Source organism: Pleuronectes platessa, chromosome 15, assembly GCF_947347685.1.
Source record: "Pleuronectes platessa chromosome 15, fPlePla1.1, whole genome shotgun sequence".
Lineage (NCBI taxonomy): Eukaryota > Metazoa > Chordata > Actinopteri > Pleuronectiformes > Pleuronectidae > Pleuronectes > Pleuronectes platessa.
The window spans coordinates 6,723,880-6,744,222 of NC_070640.1; the positions used below are offsets into that span (position 1 = coordinate 6,723,880).

Consider the following 20,343-nt stretch of genomic DNA (forward strand, 5'->3'; position numbering starts at 1 on the left):
CTATCTATGGTCTCCTTCGAAGGCACTTTGACTCTGCCCCATGCTCACCACTCCCATTAGCTGACTTTTACACCACTTTGCCTGAGAAAGGTGAGGGTGCATTTGACTACTGGCTCAGGCTGCACCGTGCCGTTGACCTTGCCATTGAACGTCTTAAAGAGCAGGGCAAATCACTTGACTGTCCTGGTACTGAGGTGACGCGCATGTTTATAAGGAACTGTCCCTCTCCTGAACTTTCTATGACCTTTCGTTCCAAGACAATGGAAAAGTGGACTGCTAATGAAGTTCAGGACATTTTGTATGAGTATCATTCAGGTTTGACCTCCACACTGAGCAAGGCAACTAAGGAGAGAGTAACAATGAACATGCAGCACACTGCCACGCCGACAGCTACTGGGGGGCAAAGCTCACCGCAGTCGCAGGCCACAGACTCTGCTACCCTAGAACGCCTTGTTAGCATGCTGGAGAAGGTGCTCCTTCAGAAACCTGTTCACTCGGGCCCAGCCAGACAGTCTGGCCCACGGCGGCCTAGGATTGAAGGGTTACATGAGATGCCTTGTTCTGTTTGTCATGATGCTGCTCACTCCACCTTCACCCACTGTCGTGACCATAGACTCTGTTTCCAGTGCCACTCACCGAACCACTCTAGGCCTGCTTGTCCTGGCCGGACATCGTCAGCCATTCATCAGCAGCAGGAAAACTAGTGGATCCGCACCTTAGGGAGGATAGTGTGGATTATGATAGGGACCCTCCCAGCTGTGATAGTGATGACATTGAATCCTTATATGAATCTCTTTCTTCATTTGCACCATCTGGAAAGACTGTTATTTTTCAATTGACACACAGACTTCAGAAATCTGACAGCTTATTCTACACCGATGTTTGTGCCGCAGGTGGTGTTCAACTGAAAGCGATGATCGATAGTGGCTCTATGTCATGTTCTTTAAATGAAGCTGCTGTTTCACGCCTTTTGTTACATTGTCCTGATTTGAAAAGTGGTCCTGCTGATGATATTGTTGTTGTTGGTGCTGGAGGACACCATGTTTACCCTTCAGCTGTCTACGATTTGGAGGTGGTCATTTATGGTTTCAAGTTGCTCATCCCAACACTGGTCATCCCTGGACAAATGGATGACATGATTGTCGGTAGCAATGCTATCAAGCTGTTAATACACTTGATGAAAAAGTCTGAGGACTATTGGAAACTTCTGGCTGCACCAGTTGACATCGCAGATGATGAATGTGGCCAGTTTTTGTCCCTGCTCTCAAACACTGAGAAATGGCGGGGAGGTCCCATGCCTGACAAGATCGGCACCGTAAAGTTGAGGCAGAGTGTTAAACTTGAACCCCTTCGTGAACACCTTGTCTGGGGTAAACTGCCCGCATCTGCACCTTTATCAGTAGGTAGCACAGTGATTGTTGAACCGACACAATCAAGATCCAGGCCCAGAAATGTGATGGTTGGCCATGTTGTCACGCCTATGTGGGGCGATAGGTGGGTTCCTCTTAAACTTATCAATCCTAGCAGTAGGGCAGTGACTCTCAGGAGAAACTGCAAGATTGCAGATGTTTTCCCGTGTGTCGCAGTAGAGGAGTTGTCTTCACCTGAGAAAGTGTCAATAACCATGGTGTTACACATGCCTCTGTGACAGCAAAGTCCCCTGAGCAGAGAAAGGATTCTTTAGACAAGTTGGGATTACAAGACTTAGACTTAGAGGGCTGTGAGGTTTCTGACCAGTGGAAAGATATACTTTTGCAGCTTGTTGAGAAGTATGAGTCAGTTTTTTCCAGGGACAAGATGGACTGTGGGGAGGCTACTGACTTCGTCCACAAAATACACCTCGTGGATGAGAGACCATTTCGCCTGCACTACCGCCGAGTACCACCAGGCCAGTATGAGAAGCTGAGAACAGCACTCAATGAGATGGAGGAAAGAGGCATCATCCGGAAGTCGCGCAGCGAGTATGCATCCCCACTGGTCTTGGTGTGGAAGAAAGATGGAAGTCTGCGCATCTGTACTGACTTCAGATTGCTCAATGCAAAGACTGTGAAAGATGCACACCCACTGCCTCACCAAGCAGATGCCCTTGCTGCACTTGGAGGGAATGTTTTCTTTTCCACCATGGACTTGACTTCTGGATTCTACAATGTACCACTCCATGAGGCACACCAGAAGTACACAGCATTTTCCTCACCCTTTGGCCTCCATGAGTACAATAGGATGCCCCAAGGTCTGTGTAACAGTCCTGCGACCTTCATGTGGATGATGTTGTCAATCTTCGGAGACGAAAACTTCAGCAGCTTACTGTTTTACCTGGACGACTTGTTAGTCTTCGCCCCCAATGAGCAGCTTGCCCTTGAGCGTCTGGAGATGGTGTTTTCACGTCTGAAGAATCACAAACTTAAGCTGGCCCCCAAGAAATGCCATCTCCTGAAGAGCTCAGTTAAGTTTCTTGGACATGTCATCTGTGCAGATGGAGTTAGGACGGATTCTGACAAGGTTAAAGTCATTGCTGATGTAGGAGAGACGGAGTTGATGGAGAGTGATGGTGTCACACCCTCCTGGAAAAAGATCAGATCTTTTCTGGGCATGGTCTTTTACTATCAGCATTTCATCGCTGACTGCTCTGCAAAAGCCAAACCTCTGTTCAGGCTCATTTCTGGGAGACAAGTTCAATCACAGGCCAAGAAAGGCAGGAAGCCGAAGAGGAAATTATCTGCTCCACCAGCTCTTACACCAAGTGACTGGACAGCTGCATGTCAGGAATCCTTCCAAACCCTGAAAAATGAACTTGCTCATTGTGTCACATTGGCTCACCCGAACTTCGACGAACCTTTCATCCTTGCTGTCGATGCTTCTTTTGATGGCATTGGAGCTGTTTTGTCACAAATGTCACCTGGTGAGACAGTTGCGCGTCCTGTCGCCTTTGCCAGCAAGACGCTGACCCGGTCTCAAATGAACTATCCAGCACACAGGCTGGAATTTTTGGCGCTGAAATGGGCTGTGTGCCACAAGTTTGGTCATTGGTTGAAGGGGAAACACTTTACCGCCTGGACAGATAACAACCCCTTGTCCTACATTCTGACAAAACCACGCTTAGATGCATGTGAACAGAGATGGGTGGCCAAGCTGGCGGCGTACAACTTCGATCTTAAGTATGTTCCAGGAGTTAAAAATATTGTAGCAGATGCTCTGAGCCGTGAACCATTTGTCCAGTCATGTGTTGGTTATCGTTTGCTGAAAGAGCCGTATGTAGCACTATTGGATGAGGTAAATGGCGTTGTTAAGGGTACAGTGCAAGATGCTTTTCGGCTTACAAACAACTGTCAGATTTTCCAAGGCACAAGGTCAAAGACACAGGACCCTGGTGCTAATCCTGTTTTTCAGCCTGTTGGAAGTTCCATTAGTTCAGACGAGGTGTCAGCTGCGCTGAGCGCTCATGCTGGTTGTGCTTTGCTCGGTGCTAATCTACCACTACCTCAGCTGCCTGAGGAAGACCATTCCACTGCTATTCCCCAAAGCCAGCTTTTGAGTCTCCAGGAGCAAGACCGAACAATAAGCAGGGTCCTCTACTATGTTCGACGGAAAAGGAGAGCTACCAGACGTGAGGCCACATCTGAACCGGATAGTATCTGTAAGCTCCTCAGACACTGGAAAAAGTTGAAGATACAGAATGGGATTCTGTGCAGGGTAAAAAAAGACCACCGGCTGAACAAGAAGCTGTCTCAGTTCATTGTGCCAGATGGCCCTAAGTCTCAGATTCTTCTTGGCCTCCACGACAATGCTGGTCATCAGGGCCGTGCACGAACTCTTTCGAATGAAAAGATTGCATAGGGCTAGATGATTGTGCCCTGTCATTAACTTGTCAATGCTGTGTGAGCACAACAACTAAATTAAAGTGAGTGATGGATGTAGAAATCTCAGAGATGGTTAAGTATCAAATGTAAACCAAATCTATCCCGAAGCTTCTCCCTGATCTCAGGAATGATCCAGCCATTGCAGGAGACAAGACATTTAGAAATCCTTTATTGGTGAATTTTACAACATCATCACATGCTTAAAAAACTTTAAAGGTTGCTAGTGTAACTGAGACATGAGTAAAAGACATTGCAATCAATATTAAATCCACGATGTCCACTTACCAAATAATTTCAAAGTAGTTTTTTATCTCAGCAAAAATGCAGACACTTAAACAAATGAACTGTAAATCAGTGGAAAAATAAAAAGAAAAGTGCAAGTCTTTTTAAAACATGCCTAGTCTCAATTTTTCTACTTGCTACACAAAAAATAATTAGACGGATACTTTTCAAATACAAAGACATACAACCAAACATAAAACAACAAGATTTCATAAAATGTGTCACCTTGGGCCTGTATAACAAAAAAGTTCAATATACCTAGGATAGGTTTCAGTTATCTGTCTGACGTTAACCGAACAAATGGGATTATTAATTATTATAAACTCCACAAGTCAACCCAGGTTTTCCTTCTCTTGATAATTGGTTGGTGCACATAAAAGGGGTGGGGTTTACTGAAATTGACCAATCACCATCATGTACTGACATCAGTATAAACACTTTATCAAGGCTAAAAGAAACACAGTTAGGTCATTTGTCGCGATGAGAAGTGAACGAGCTTCTTAGGACTGAAAATCCTCAAGTAAACCCGGAGTTATAAGGATAAGAACAAATCCTGTTTCATAGCACAACTCCCTGGTGTCTAGTTAGAGTCAAATAAACACAATGCAAATAAACAAAAGATGATAAGTCATTAAAACTTGGATTCTTTAGTCTGATTTTCAGCCGCGCTCTCTCCATGTTCAGCTTCCTTCTGGTTTTTCCCTCTTCTCCTGTTTGAATAATAATGATGATAATGGTTACAGTAAGAGTGACATCAAAGGTCATGGGACAGCTGCAGTTTACCCCGTAAACATTAAACAACTCTGCACATTAAAAGCGTAATCAGCTGTTAACTAGTCAATAATTCATATTCATTGCATTTTTATGAAAACATATTAAAAAAAACACTTAAAAGAGAGAACATTGCACTTACAAGTTACTTTTTTACGTCATATTTTAAACCGTAAGCTGATTCAAACTTTAAGACTGTGACCTTTGCATTGGCTCCCTCTGTGCAGTAATGTTACAACACTGGGATCAGTCCAGCAGGTTCGCTGGGTGCACTCACCTCCATACCTTCCATACTTTAAGATTGTGACCTTTGCATTGGCTCCCTCTGTGCAGTAATGTTACAACACTGGGATCAGTCCAGCAGGTTCGCTGGGTGCACTCACCTCCATACCGGCTGCATTTGTGTTATGGTCTCTGGCAACGTCTTCCCAAAAGTCTCAGGCAGCAGGAGACACAAGACGGCACCAGCGATGGCGAGAGCCCCCATCAATATGTACGGCAGTCCCCTGAAGTATTGTCCTACATAGAGAGGAAAATAATAACCACGAGGAAGGCAGAGGAAATACAAATAAAACATTTTTAATAGGTGAAATATTTGTTCAATGATGATTGGTGAGGAAAATAAGACTTTATCATTTTGCAGATTAAGGCAGGGTCTCCCCAAACTGTGGTAGCTTGTCTTAGAATATAGAATTTACTGGCATGTACGAGTAAACATGTGAGAAGCTCGAACCGGAGAATGATTGGCATTTTGATTGGAACATGGCTGAAATATTTGCAGATTCAGATTCAGACTGATCACTGCAGCTCTATTCTCCAGAAATATGAATCATTAGTGCCAACTGGGAAACGACTTGCACCTACCCAGGTAAATGATAAAGGGAGACATGATGGTTCCAATCCGAGCAGACATGGAGCAACAGCCCATTGCTGTGTTTCTAATAACAGTGGGGAAGAGCTCTGACGAGATGGCGTACACTATACAAAATGCACTTGTGATGCCAAACTTCCCCAGCATCTCGAGGATCACAGCCACAATCGGTAAATCTAAGGAAACAAAAGAGGGACAACTTTAACAACAGCTAACAGAAAATATCGAATGAGTTGCCAGCAAAATATCTATGCTAGTGGCATTGGCCCTTTTGATGGCAATGTGAAGGCTAACATTTATTACAGTTATTGGAAGTTTTGACTGAAATATCTGTAACTGTATTAAATGTAATACATTGGCCCTTTACCCCCATCACAGAGTACTTTTAATTATAAGAATGTGCTTTACTGCGTTCCATTAAAATGTCTTAGCATATTCATCATTGTGTTAATTTATTTATCAACATATTTATGTGAGCTGCTTGTACAGTTTGACTTGTCACCCTCGTGCCTCCGGAGCTACCGATTTGAGCATTACCAAGCGGGACGAGCTGAACGCAGAGGATCATCACGCCCCCGAGTAAGAGTGAAGACGACTGGCAGATGTGCCTGGAGCAGTGCTGCAGCAGTAATAAAGCGATGAGGTAAGCTGGCACCTCAGTCACAGCAGACAAGAAGCAGTTTATGTAAGGGTCTCCATGCAGGTTGGACGTGTTGAGGATTAAAGCGTAGTAACTGAGTGTGATGATGACCCTGCAGAGAAATGAAGAACAGGAACCCAGCTGATTTGGCTTCACTTTCGAGGAGCGGTCATGTCGTCCATCTTTATATACAGTCTATGGTTTCATGTCATGTCAGGAAACGGTTCACGTACCACAGGAGCGCGCAAATTAATGTGATGGAGAACAGGTTGCAGTTCCTCAAGATGTCTAAAATGTTGTATTTATTTTCTTTCTTGCTCAGTGTGTTGTCAATCTGGGAAAAAACAAGAAGATAAGTTACCGAACAAAACAGGAAAACCTGAAACCTAACACTGAGCCTAGAGATCACATGGTACACATGATAAAAAAAAGGTTACATATATTTTTTAACATTTTAGGATGTATGAAATATTACAACTAACTACAATTACCACACTGTTGTGCCTCTGCCAACAAGTGCAGTTTCTGTCTACACATTTCTACATATTTCTTACCTCAGAATTATATACTAGATTGACTTTTAACCACTTTTATTTAATTACTTCATCTTTGGTTCCAAGTGACAACTAAGATATCATATTGAAGAAGCTGAAAATAGTTTTTGACCCCACTTTGACCCCGACGTTTGACTACCCTCACCTAATCTTATTATCGGTGAGTCCAAGTAAACTTCCTGAGGTATCGCACTCAAAAGGCAAATCACGTGTTTTGCGAATTCACAGCAACCTTCTCCCTTGACCACCAAATTCTAACTAGGTTATCCATGAGTCAAAGCGATCTTAAGATATCATGTTAAAAGAAAATCATAAACGTAGTTCATCAGAAAACCGTGAATTAGACCTTTGGAATTTAAAGTGAATGTTTGTGCCAAATGTGAAAGGATTGCCTAAAGCCTTTCTGGAGATATCATAAAATATTAACTTTATGAAGTCACACTGACCTGGAACTTTGACCACCAATTTCGCATCAGGTCATCTTTGAGTACAAGTGAATTTTTCTATCACATGTAGGCTAATGAAATCTCCTTTAGGCATTTCTGTGACTTCACACTGTTTGTGAGACCACTGTGACCTTGGCCTTTGACCTTTGGCTACCAACATCAAATCAGCTAATCATTAAGCGCAAATAAAATTTGTACGAAATTTGAAGAAATACCCTTCTCGAGGATAGGATGGACGGTCAACCCAACGGACAACCCAACGGACAACCCCGAAACATACAAATCGTAAACTTGCTGATGAACTGACCTCAGCTTGAGTAAAGATGTCTTGTGGAGCCTCGATGTGGTTTTCCTTGGCAGCACGTCTCAGAATGGCCTCGGCCTCTTTCATGCGTCCCTGAGAGAGCAGCCAGCGAGGCGACTCTGGTATAAACCTGGAGAGTTGAAATAAATAAACTGATTGATTCTATTGATACCATCACACCCGAGTCATTAACTGAAAGACACTACCAAGGAATGTAAAGGCTGCTGTGTGAGAAGATCATTTCTTATTATTCTCACCACCACAGAGGGATGTAGATCAGGCCAGAGGCCGCCATGGGAATCATCAGCATCCGCCATTCACGGAGGAAGTAAGCCACCGCGGGCATTGCCATGTAACCCACAGCCGAGGCCATGAAAACCCCAAGGGAGCAGAAGACCACTCGCGCATTTTGGCTTAGGATTTCTATTCCTGTAGTTGTGATAAATGAAAGGAGCATTTTTCAAAAAGTAACCTGACACATTAAGCAGTAACCAAACGCTGCATCCTTAATGGTAAAACATACCCAGCACAAATCCAATGATATAGTTGGAAAATCCCCCGGCACCAACCAAGAAGAACAGAAATGTGAAGACCTCCCAGCTCGGGGAGAATATCTGGGCCGTGATCGCTAAAGTTTGAAGGATCATCATGAAAAAGAGTGCAGGCTTCCTTCCATACCTGAGTAGGCATGAAGCAGATTAGGTTTGAGTAAGTTAGAAAAAAAAATATAAATAATGGAAACAATGATAAAAAAAAACAGTGTACAGACCTGTCGGACATTTGGCCTGAGATTAATGCCCCCAACAGCACACCTAGGTAATTGATGGAGGTGGTCAGTGGCATTTTGTATGCATTGTCACAAACCAAGTCCCACTGCAAAATCCATCAGTGCAATGAGTAACAAGAGGTGGTAAAAGTACTCACATTATTCTCTCAAGTAGAAAACTAAAAAAGTATTAAAGTACAGGCTATGAAAAGTATTTGAAAATAACGAGTTCCCCTCTAACTTCTCAGCTCGGCTAAGACTCATTAACACACAGGAACAAAAAATCTTTGTCTCCTCCCACATCTAAGAAATACTGATTACACTAACCCACGCAGCATTATATAATCATTATGGTCATAAGGTTTCAAAATTTAAGAACTGATAATAGTCTCGTGAGTTAATTTTGTGAAATTATAACCAAAAGGTTCATTGTGTAAGATTTAGGTGAAAGGGATCTATTAGCAGAAATGTAATATCAAATAACCCAAGTGATATTTTCACGTGTGTTACATCTAAATTGTAGGATTTTTTTAACCCTAGAATGGGCCCTTTATATTTAAATACTTAATATTTACATCTGGAGCGGGTCCTCTCTACTGATGCTTTTTACAGTAGCCCAAACTGGACAAACTTAAGACCTTTTGATTCTTTATGACCACTGAAGTCTACCACAGGTTCTTTTTCGTGTTTGGAAGGGGAAGGTGAGGTGAGGGGTCTTCAGCTGCAACATGCAGCTTCACCACTAGATGGCACTAAATTCCTCACACTGAACCTTTAAAATCACTCCAGTTAGTAAACAAAATGATATATTAAATTGATTTTAATCCTTAAAGAGGACCCACAATTCATACAATTTAGATGATCACACACTAATGAAAACGTTCCAAGGATTATCTTTTATTAAATTTCTGCCAATAGATTCATGTCAAATGTTGTCTTTCCTTTACTCCTCACTGAAAATGTTGTTTTTCTTTTTCTTTCGGGTCAGTTTACTTTGCTACAGATACACCATTCATGGCTGAAATATCCAGAAACATTGCATCTCCTGTTATGAACTAGCATCTGTGATGATGCTCAGCTTTATTTTACTGATTACACACAATTAAATCAGTCAATAACCTCGGCAGTTTAAACATACAAAGCTGGTATTATTAACTCCTCATAACTAAATCAAATCACTAGTGTCACTAATGTAATTGAAACGATTTTTCTTTAGTTTTTGAACTATTTCATGTGAGAACACTGTTTAAAGTATTGGTTCACAATAGCAAACGGGACAAGGTTTGTGTGTGTGTGTGATATAATGATTAAAAGTTCGGCCTTTGACCCGGCTTTGTCCTCATGTAAATCAAGCATTTTTGTTATCCTAGCTGGTTTGGTTTGGACTTTACACATACGTACAGTGCCTTGCATAAGTATTCACCCCCTTTGGACTTTTCTACATTTTGTCATGGTATAACCACAGATTAAAATTTATTTCATCGTGAGTTTATGTAATGGACCAACACAAAATAGTGCATCATTTGGAAGTGGGGGGAAATATTACATGGATTTCACAATTATTTACAAATAAAAATCTGAAAAGTGTTGAGTGCATATGTATTCACCCCCTTTACTGTGAAACCCCTAACAAAGATCTGGTGCGAACAATTGCATTCACAAGTCACATTTGCAAGTCACATAATTAGTAAATAGGGTCCACCTGTCTGCAATTTAATCTCAGTATAAATACACCTGTTCTGTGACGGACTCAGAGTTTGTTGGAGATCATTACTGAACAAACAGCATCATGAAGACCAAGGAGCTCACCAAACAGGTCAGGGATAAAGTTGTGGAGAAATATGAAGCAGGGTTAGGTTATACAAAAATATCCAGAGCTTTGAACATCTCTCTGAGCACCATAAAATCCATCATAAGAAAATGGAAAGAATATGGCACAACCGCAAACCTACCAAGAGGAGGCCGTCCACCCAAACTGAAGAGTCGGACAAGGAGAAAATTAATCAGAGAAGCAACCAGGAGGCCCATGGTTACTCTGGAGGAGTTGCAGAGATCCACAGCTGAGGTGGGAGAATCTGTCCACAGGACAACTATTAGTCGTCTACTCCACAAATCTGGCCTTTATGGAAGAGTGGCAAGAAGAAAGCCATTGTTGAAAGGGATCCATAAAAAATCCCGTTTGGAGTTTGCCAGAAGCCATGTGGGAGACAGAGCAAGCATGTGGAAGAAGGTGCTCTGGTCAGATGAGACCAAAATATTTTGCACCTCCAAAGTACTATGCATGTTTTGTTGATCAAACGGGAAAAAGTTTATTTAAGTCTATTTGAATTCCAGTTAGTAACAGTACATAATGGGAAAAAGTCCAAGGGGGGTGAATACTTATGCAAGGCACTGTATGTTTCTATTAATTCAAAGTCTCCTGTCTCGCTTTTGATTATCGCTTTTGATTATTGCCGATTACTCTTTGTGATTACTTTTTTTCTCCAAATTGCCTAAAATGCTGATCGATTATAGTGATTATCGCACAGGTCAAACTGTGAGATACAGATTACATTACTATGACCCTCCTGAATAGTTACAAAAAACGTGACTAAATACCAGAAAACATAAACATCTTCAGAAGTTCATTCATGAATTATCTGCTCACCTCTGTGACAATGGTGGACTGGTAGATTTGGTTGCTGTATGTCCACCCGTTCAAACAACCTTCCAGAGGAACTTCACTCATGTTTACATCCACATTTGGAACAAGTTCATTCTGGGAGAAGTTCCTGACTAGGTCCAAGTTGAGCCTGGAGCAGGAGCTGCGCTTCTCGATGCCATTGACTGTTTCCAGTGGGATTGTCACATTTCTCCACATCTCACTGATGCTGTAGTTCTCGGGGATATAGCACTCGTGAGGTGGGGTATCACCCACAAATACTATATAGACACCGATAAAGCCATTCGGGACGATGCTGATAGCCAGTGCCAAAAAAATCCTCAGCTGGAAAGGTCCCCAAGATCCAAGAAAAGATGTGATGCTGTCATAGTCCCTGATTTTTAAGTTTACCATGATCTCAACAATATCTTTGATATTTAGAAACACAGAAGGAAGGACGCAAGGAAGGAAGACACACAGATACTTGATCAGTACTAGAGAGAGAATGTCCTGCTGCTCGGTGGAAGATTTTATGGCGGGTTTACCTGATCTTGGAAGTTACTCAGTTACTAACAAATAAAAAACAAGTGCAAAAACACTAGTAATGGTGACGTGCAACTTCTTCGTCGTGCAACACATTGCCTCAATATGAACATTATTTTGATTTAAATGGTTACTTTCAAGCTCAAGCGACAGGTATAATATACAGTAATCCAGGAAATGCTAAAGGAACCCTTGTAAAGGGAGTTAATCATTTCCCAGCAGTTAAACAGTCTGTGAAGTCTGTCTTTGTCATCAAGTGATGCAGGTGACTTTATTACTGCAGAAAGATAATAACTATGATAATTACTGTTATGGAAGTTTTTATGGAAGCTGGTGAAAGTCGAACTCAGGCCGCAGTTGATGTAACATGCAGAAGAGTTTAATGTAGACTTGATGCATCAATGTGACCAGAAGGTTGAACAATACGCAAACATCAACAGAGTAACACGAGCAATTGCCACCGCCCAAAGTCTGAAGATGTTTCCCACTGCATCCCAGTCTGTCTTCCTCACCCTGTGTCACCCGTTCTTAAAGCATATCCTCCAGGAATGGCTAGAATAGCAGTCACTCTCTATGTTACATGTAGGTGTTTGCATCCTATTGGACAGCTAAGCCTTACTTATGCATTCCTAAATCCCATTTTATTGATTCCCTCAAGCATATCGCACATTATCTGATATGATCACTTCGGCTATCAGTAGCAAATTCCTCAAAAGAATACCGACTCACATACAGGGATGTCAGAACAAACATATTCTACCTTTACTTCCTATTTAGCACATTAATCTTGCAGATTTGTGAAAAAACAATCATTGTTCACTTTATCATTGTGTTTTCTTATGAAACTTTTGTACATTTATTCATCAGCATTCATCAGGAACATTGTATCACTGATATTTGTGGATAAGGCTTCATCTGCTCTGGTTTCTACAATCTCCTCTCATTTGTCATAACCTTTTTAACTTTGTGGGGAAAATGACAAAGCAACAGACTAGTCACCATCAGTCCACTCACACATGAGCGCAGTAAAATACATAACATACTGTAACTCTGCTCTTTTCATCTGCCTGTGGCTCCAGATGGCATTCTGGAGCAAAACATGGCTTCAGTCCAGGCACCTTGTTTTGCCTGTTCATCACCGTGGGACTGATTTAATAACTTGACACTTTTGCTCTGCTTTCCGATTTGCCTTTTTTTATCAAATGTTTTTAAAACACATTTTCAGCAGTTTAGTTTTAACCTCGGCTGTGGACTGATGATTTATTTGTTGGCATATTCACATATATTTGAAAAATTTAAAAACATTCACTCACACACTCTAAACCCTGCTGCAGCATCAGAGCTTCCACAGTTACATTTAGCTTTACTACGTCAGTGGTGGCAAACTTACAGGATTTTAAACGGAAACTCAGAAAGTATTTCGCCTTGTGTACACTACCCTCTTTTCTATAGTTTGAACCTCAGGTGGGTCCCTCTGTGTCGAGTACAGCCCGAAGCCCCCCGAAAAAATTCCCTCCTTTTTGGGGCTGTGGGGTTCAACTAACACACCACAGTCTGACACTAATCTTTCCTGACAGACACAGGCTCCCACAAAAACTGCACATTACAAAGAGGTCAGGGTCTAACCAGGTGGTGGCATATGCCTTTGACAGGCATGTCCCGAAGTCGTCCCGTAAACCAACCGACCACTGGTAAACAGATTTAGTAGAGACTAAGCACACTAGTACAGTGCATTATAATGTTATAAATATAGAAAATCCAATTTTCGCTACAGCTGAGTTCCCTTCCTTTCATTTCTGCTCATTCAGTTTTGATTCAGATAGGTCAATTTGGATTTAACTCTTGTTGACCTTGAGGCCAGTCGTTCTTCACGATCTTCTCAAGCTCTGACCTGGTAAGGCAAATCAAAGAATAACTTTAAACTTGCAACTTACCAGCTCTGTCGAGATGGAGTAATGGACGTTTAATGGAAGCTGATGAAAGGAGAACTCAGTCAGCAGCTGATGTCTGATGCAGAAGAGTTTAATGTAGACTTGATGCATCAATGAGACCAGAAGGTGCAAACAACAGAGTCCTTCAACAGAGGGAAATGAGCAATTGTCACCCCCAACAAGTCTGAAGATGTTTCCCACAGCATCCCAGTATATCTCCCTCTCCCTGCATCACCCATTCCAACAGCACATCCATGAACGGGTAGAATTGTTGTCACTCTCTATGTCTGGGGCATCTGAGTTAGATGTGAAAGTCCATGAGCGTAGACACTACAATGTCCTGCCGGTCGGCCTTTTGTCTACAACCTGACCTTGGATATTGCTTGGTGAGAGAAGGGAGTGTTTGGAATTAGACAGGCCTCACACTGGTTTTGTACTGATGTAATATGTGAGGATGGTCAAACATTCCTCCACATTAACTATCAACTATGGTCAACCATGAACTTTCACTGATGAAGGAGTCCTGTTGTACAGCAGCACATTCAGAATCTGTCCTCAGTGCAGTTTTGAAAAGTTATTTAGATGTTAAAATAAAAGAAAAAAACATTTTCATTCAGGATTCCGAACAGATAACATAGGGTGAGATAAGACTTAATCAATCCCGAAGAAAATGTGTGTGCCAGCCTCCTCGAAGGTTTACAGTACAGAGCTATATACGGTAGTATCTGGCAGGCTGAAACCCGTGACTGTGCCGGGGCTGTGCAGGCTGTGTAGGCTTTATTTTTCCATTTTTGCAAGCAACAAAAAGCCCTGGTAAAAAAAACATGAACCCTGGCTGCTTATGCTGCCTACACATATATAAAATTAACTGTTTTACCTTCAAAATAAAAGCATAAACTACCAAAACCAAGTGAAAATAACTACAACAATAGTTTTACTGGCATTGTCTCACTAGTTATATCAAACAAAACAAAATAAACAGATTTTTAATTAATAAACACAAAAGAAAACAGGAAATGGCTCCAAAGATATGTTCATTTCTTTAATTGTGTGGCACAAACATTAAAGAATAATCAGATATTCATGCATTTCAACTTTCATACAAAATATTTCTCACCAAGCACCAACTGAGTAAAAAAATAAGTATTAATATAAAAAAAACAGTTCTTGGAAACGCTTTTTTTTTTGAATACCCACTGTGCATGTTTGGGATTTTATTTTCAGATTCCTTCTTTCTTTCAAGACATATAGTGGCTGCTACACATTGAGTGTCGGCACGTCAGATTTGGCCTCATGTTGTAGAGGTGCGTTGCCTGTTCCTCCGTTTTCGACGTATTTCTTCTTTGTGGGTCCATAACACAACCTGCAAGCAGAAGAAAATGGTTCTTTAAACTGGCTGATCAGCAACACAGTTACCACAGAGGACCAACTCCTATGTTTGGAGATAGTCAACAACAAAGTAAACATTATTGTCTCTTTACTATGGAGCCAACAAAATAGAGTAATATTTGCTTTAAATGGTTGATTAGGACATGCATCTTATAATTGCATACATTATTATTATTGTTCAAATATTATTTCTGAAAGATATCCTGCTTCAAGGCCACTATTTACTGTCTAATCTAAAACAATTTGTGAATGGAGACGTGAAACACATGAACTTTAGTTGAATCCAGTGAAATGTGCTCACCCCTGACATTCTTGCATCTGCTCCACTGTTTCTGGAAGATCTTTGTTGAAGGTCTCAGGAAGGAAGAAGTTCACCACAGAGGCGGCGATGGTGAGACTGCCCATCAGGATATAAGGTAGAACCTTATTATAGCTACCTGAAAAGAACAAAGATGGAAATGTAGACATTAGAAAATGAAAAAGATATGACTTGTGTATTACTAAAATTAAGCCTCCTGCCTCCTCTTCCTACTCCTCCCTCTCTCCTGCCTCCTTTTCTTACTTCTCTCTACTGTCTCCTCTTCTTACTCCTCCCACCCGCCCTCCTGCCTCCTCTTCTTATTCCTCCCTCCCTTCCTCCTGCCTCCTGCCTCCTCTTCTTACTCCTCCCTCCTTCCTCCTGCCTCCTCTTCTTACTCCTGCCCCATCGATAAGGAAATCTGTCTCAACAGACAAGGCCGCTTACTCTGACTCCCTCCCTTTCTTCCTCCTTCTTCCTCCTCCTCTCCCTCTTCTTCCTACCATGTGTGTGTTTTGGTTCTGCATGCGTTGTTGTTGTTTTGTAAAAGAGTGTGTTTTTTTTTAAACTAAATTGTTCTAAAAAGTTTGCTGTTGTTCTTTCATATTATCCGAAGAAGACATGTTTGTTCTTTAAGATATATGGTACAGATATTATACAGGCATTGCACTCAACACCCACGTACCTAAATAGATGACATAAGGAGCCGTGATGCTGCCAATGCGTGCAGCAGAGGAGCACATTCCCATGCCGACGTTCCTGAGGACAGTGGGGTAAATCTCAGCAGTGTAGATGTAGACGATGCTGAAGGCCATGGTGAAGCCAAACTTCCCGGTCATCTCCAGAGCCAGAGCAACGTGTTGGAGGGCTGGAGAGGAGAGAGAGAGAGAGAGAGAGAGAGGAGAGGAGATAGAGAGAGAGAGAGAGAGAGAGTAGAAGACAGTTAATCTTTAGTAGTTAAGTAGAAGAACAGTGGGCATCAAAGTGACAGTACTGCCATAAAAAACATCTTGAATCAATCAATCAATTAGTCAATCAATTAGTCAATAAATCCATCAATCCATCCATCCATCCATCCATCCCATATCTATCCTTTAAGGGTCAGGTTGTCCTGATGAAAGATGTCTTACTGTCAGGGATGAACTGGATGAGCAGCAGGACTCCTCCTCCGATGATGAGGAAGGACGACAGAAGAGCCCGGCGCGGACACCTCTTCAGCAGCACGGTGGAAACCACGTAGGCCGGGACCTCAGTGGTGGCCGATAAAAAACAGTTCATGAAGGGGTTTCCACTCAGGTTGGAAGTGTTCAGGGATAAACCGAAATACCCCATGTTTATGGCCATCCTGACAAAAAAAGAAAATGTTATTTGCATTATCAAGTGAATGTCACATCTCGCGTTTAGCACATCAACCAAATATATTGTATCTGAAAACATCTGACAGAGATGAAAGGAGCAGCGATGACACTTGTGATGATAGTGTAATCATCGTCCGCGATCAGATTTTAAGATTAAAATAAAGACAAGAAGAAAGGAACACAACCACTCACCATAGAAGGAGGCACATCAGTGTGATGCATCGGAGGTTCTTGGATCTGAGAATATCGAGCATTGTGTACGACTTAAACGGAGCCATCCCGTGTCGCTACAAGACAAAAACAAAACACAGCATTTGTCCCGTTGTTAATCCAGAGTTGCACACGTATTATTTAAAATATGTTCTAAGCAGATTCACTTAGACTTTGCTTAAGGTGATGGAGACCTATGGGAGAACATGTTTTTCTTTTTAGCAATAACTGTAATATCACAGATTAATGTTGAATTTTGAATAATGTTTCAGGGGTCGAGATATACATCGAAAAATAATGTTATTTCTACTTTGGAGAATGGATGCATGTTGAAAGAAAAGCTTGAATTTATATGAGGCAGAAAGAGATGTAACTTGAATGGCATTTGATCCAGATTCTTAAATGGACCTGCATCAACACCAATTTATATATTTAAGAAATTAAAGTTTTTTTAATGGATCTACCTTCTGCTCCAGATCTACACTAAAAAAATCCTGACACATGCTGCATCCTGGTTTTCTTGGCAGAGATAATAACCAGGATCCATGAAGAGACGGACAATCACTCTATTAATTGCAATGTGTGAATCTCACCTGAGATTGTTTAAAAATTACGACTGGAGCTTCCACTTTGTTTTTCCTGGCAGCTTCTCTCACTATCTCCTCGGCCTCCTCCACTCTTCCCTGAGTGATCAGCCAGCGCGGAGACTCCGGGATGAACCTGCACGGTAAAATCAAGTGTCATTTATAAAATAGATCACAGTGGCCATACTCAAAATGAAGAAACTGATTAGGAGCAACGTACCACCAGAGGGGGATGTAGACGACAGAAGTTGCGGACAGAACAGCCAGAAGAGTCCTCCATTCTCTGATGCCATACGCAATCCAGGGCAGTGTCATGTACCCGATGCAATAGAAGAGAAAGGCCCCGAGAGTTGTGAAGAGCACACGCATGGTCTTACTCAGCACCTCCGTCCCTGTGGGGAAAACAACATGTTGAGATATCTGTGTGAATTTAAGGCCTGTCAGACCATACATAGGACGAGGAGTGTTTTTGAATTTCTTACCAAGTACAAATGCAGAAATGTAGAGGGATATCTGGGAGGCTCCAACGAAGAGGAACATGATGCAGAACATCCTCCACGAGCTGGAGAAGGACTGAAGCATGACAGCGATGCACTGAGCAGCAAGAGAGACGAAAACGACCTTCTTCCTCCCAAACCTGAGGGGAAAAATATATACAAATATCACTGACAGTATAGGTGGATGTAGTAATATAGTGTAGTAAACATTTCAATGGGTGGAACATGGGCCAAACCCCCTATTAGATGGTTTTGTTTTACACTTTATCCCATTATGTTAGGATTAGTTTGGTTTTATTTTGTTATTTGATGCTCAACCCATATCTGGGATAGAGTTTTTACTTTTTAACAGATTTTATTCCCTGTTAAATCAACTTAGACGGTTCCTTTGTGTTCCATAAAATTACCTTCATTGTTTATTTGGCTGTTATATTCAAAACCTTTTATTGATTTCTATTAAAGTGTGCTGGGTTTCTTTTTGGTAAAATTTGGCTGTAAGCAGGCTAGATAACTGTTTTCACACCCTCCCTGCAGCAGATGCTTGAAACATGTCTGCAACTTCTGTAAAAATCTGTTCATCATACAAAGACATACTTGCAAACTCATTTTTCTCCATCCTCCACCTAAAAAAAGGTTACACGTATCCTCCAACTCTCCTGAACTGATGGAAACTATTGGACGGCTTCATTTGAATCCTTGAAAAGCCCTAATGTGACACACTGATCTAAAAGCTCTAAAACCTCCAACCCCCCCTCACCCCTCCAGCTCTCATCCATGGAGGCCGAGTTTTCACAGCTGCAGAGGAAATAAATAGATCAACACACAGGCGCTCCTCACTGCTGTGTCCTGAGCCACATGCGTCTCCACAAGCACAGAGATGAAACTCTGAGGTGAACCCTGGAAAGGACTCATTGATCTACAATAGTCAGGGTTATCAGCTCTACACTGATCAACCATGTACATCTCTAACAGATAAAGACAATAGACAGGAAGCACGACCACTTCAACCCAAGCCAACGCTGAAATGAAACTTGTTCTTGAACTTGAACTAAGTAGACATCTACTACAGGAGAAACTGCGGAGAAAGTCCGGGGCTCTGACTCGGCCTCCTTGCGCTCTCACATGCAGAATATCAGGAGATCATCCGGAGTTCAGTGCGTGTCTGAAAGCAGCTATTGTGTTTGAACTAGTAAATTAAACCACTATTCAGCAGAAACTAATTTCAAATAAGCAGCAACCGTACAGATGATTGCAGGAGCTTGCGACCATTGCGTCATTAAAGGGTCACAGAGGACGTCCTGTCATCTGGCTTCACATTTTACCACCATCCCCCAATCACTGTTATTTCACAAACTCTGATCCTGGCTGAAGCTCTTCAGTCCAGAAATGTCAAAGGCACTTTCACAGAGCTTTCCATGCAGGCGTCTTTGACTTTAACAGTAGATGGCGCTATTGTTGTAAATAGAATGGCAGCGTATCAGCCCTCCACATTTGCAACAGTTATCCTCAATGTTGAAACCACTTCACAATCACTCGTTAGTTCTCGCGAGCTTTTTCTTAAAACTTACACAACTCAATGCAACAGTCCTCTACTGATGAAGATAAAATAGTAGTATTAGTAGTTTTTATATTGGAACATAGTGATGTAAAGTGTGTTGTAGGGGAATTTCATGTATAACTATGGATTGAACACCTGTCAGAGAGCTGCCCTGAGATCAGGGATCCCACCAGGTATCCCACGAACAGAGTCGAGGAGGCAAAGGGAACTTTCCACTTGTTGTCACAAACGAGGTCCCACTGTGAACAGACGTAAAACATGACATAAACAAGAAGAAAACAGGAAACTGAAAACTTTCATGACTCACACATCTTATGCAAGGAACACATATGCACATTGATTCTGACCTCAGTGACAATGTTGGATAGGTAGATTTCTTTGCTGTAGTTCCATCCGTCTAAGCATCCTTCCACCTCCAGGTTAGTGAGGTTGACATCCCTTCCAGGAATATACCCTTCAGCCGAGAGGTTTCTCACCACGTCCAGCTTGTACCTGCTGCACTGGCTCGGCACAGCTTCCCCGTCCACTATCCTGAAGGGGACCACGGCATCCCTCCACTCCTCGGTCAAGTTAACGTCCGGAATGAGACAGTGGTGTTTCGGCGCCGCTCCAATAAAGACGATGTAAAGCCCGTTGAATCCAGTGGAGACAAAAACTGTGTTGAGGAGGAAGAACGTGGTCCAGAAGTAAGGACCGGTCTGTCCAAGGAATGCAGTGTCTTCATCATAGTCTCCCATTCTTTATAAAAGTGCCTCCCTGCCGTTGAGGAAGAATTAGAAGAAAAAAAAAGTTCTTCAAGGTAAGAGGCGCTGTGTCCCTCTTAAAGTCTTCAGCTTAGTGCCA

At 42.0% G+C, this 20,343-nt stretch overlaps 2 protein-coding genes across 2 annotated transcripts; both read right to left on the reverse strand.

Moving 5' to 3' along the window:
* Positions 1-4,770: 4,770 nt before the first annotated feature.
* LOC128457383 (organic cation/carnitine transporter 2-like) lies at positions 4,771-11,546 on the reverse strand. The gene is made up of 10 exons (XM_053442050.1): positions 11,139-11,546; positions 8,495-8,598; positions 8,249-8,403; positions 7,983-8,154; positions 7,729-7,855; positions 6,655-6,755; positions 6,319-6,533; positions 5,775-5,957; positions 5,294-5,429; positions 4,771-4,849 (listed from the first exon to the last, which is right to left on the reverse strand). The coding sequence occupies exons 1-10, from the start codon at positions 11,544-11,546 to the stop codon at positions 4,771-4,773; spliced, it is 1,680 nt and encodes a 559-aa protein (XP_053298025.1).
* Positions 11,547-14,863: 3,317 nt separating this feature from the next.
* Positions 14,864-20,237, reverse strand: LOC128457386 (organic cation/carnitine transporter 2). Its single transcript, XM_053442052.1, has 10 exons — positions 19,848-20,237; positions 19,636-19,739; positions 17,928-18,082; positions 17,666-17,837; positions 17,455-17,581; positions 16,844-16,938; positions 16,424-16,638; positions 15,975-16,161; positions 15,297-15,428; positions 14,864-14,969 (listed from the first exon to the last, which is right to left on the reverse strand). Exons 1-10 carry the CDS (start codon positions 20,235-20,237, stop codon positions 14,864-14,866), a joined length of 1,683 nt encoding a protein of 560 aa, XP_053298027.1.
* Between the last annotated feature and the right edge of the window lie 106 nt (positions 20,238-20,343).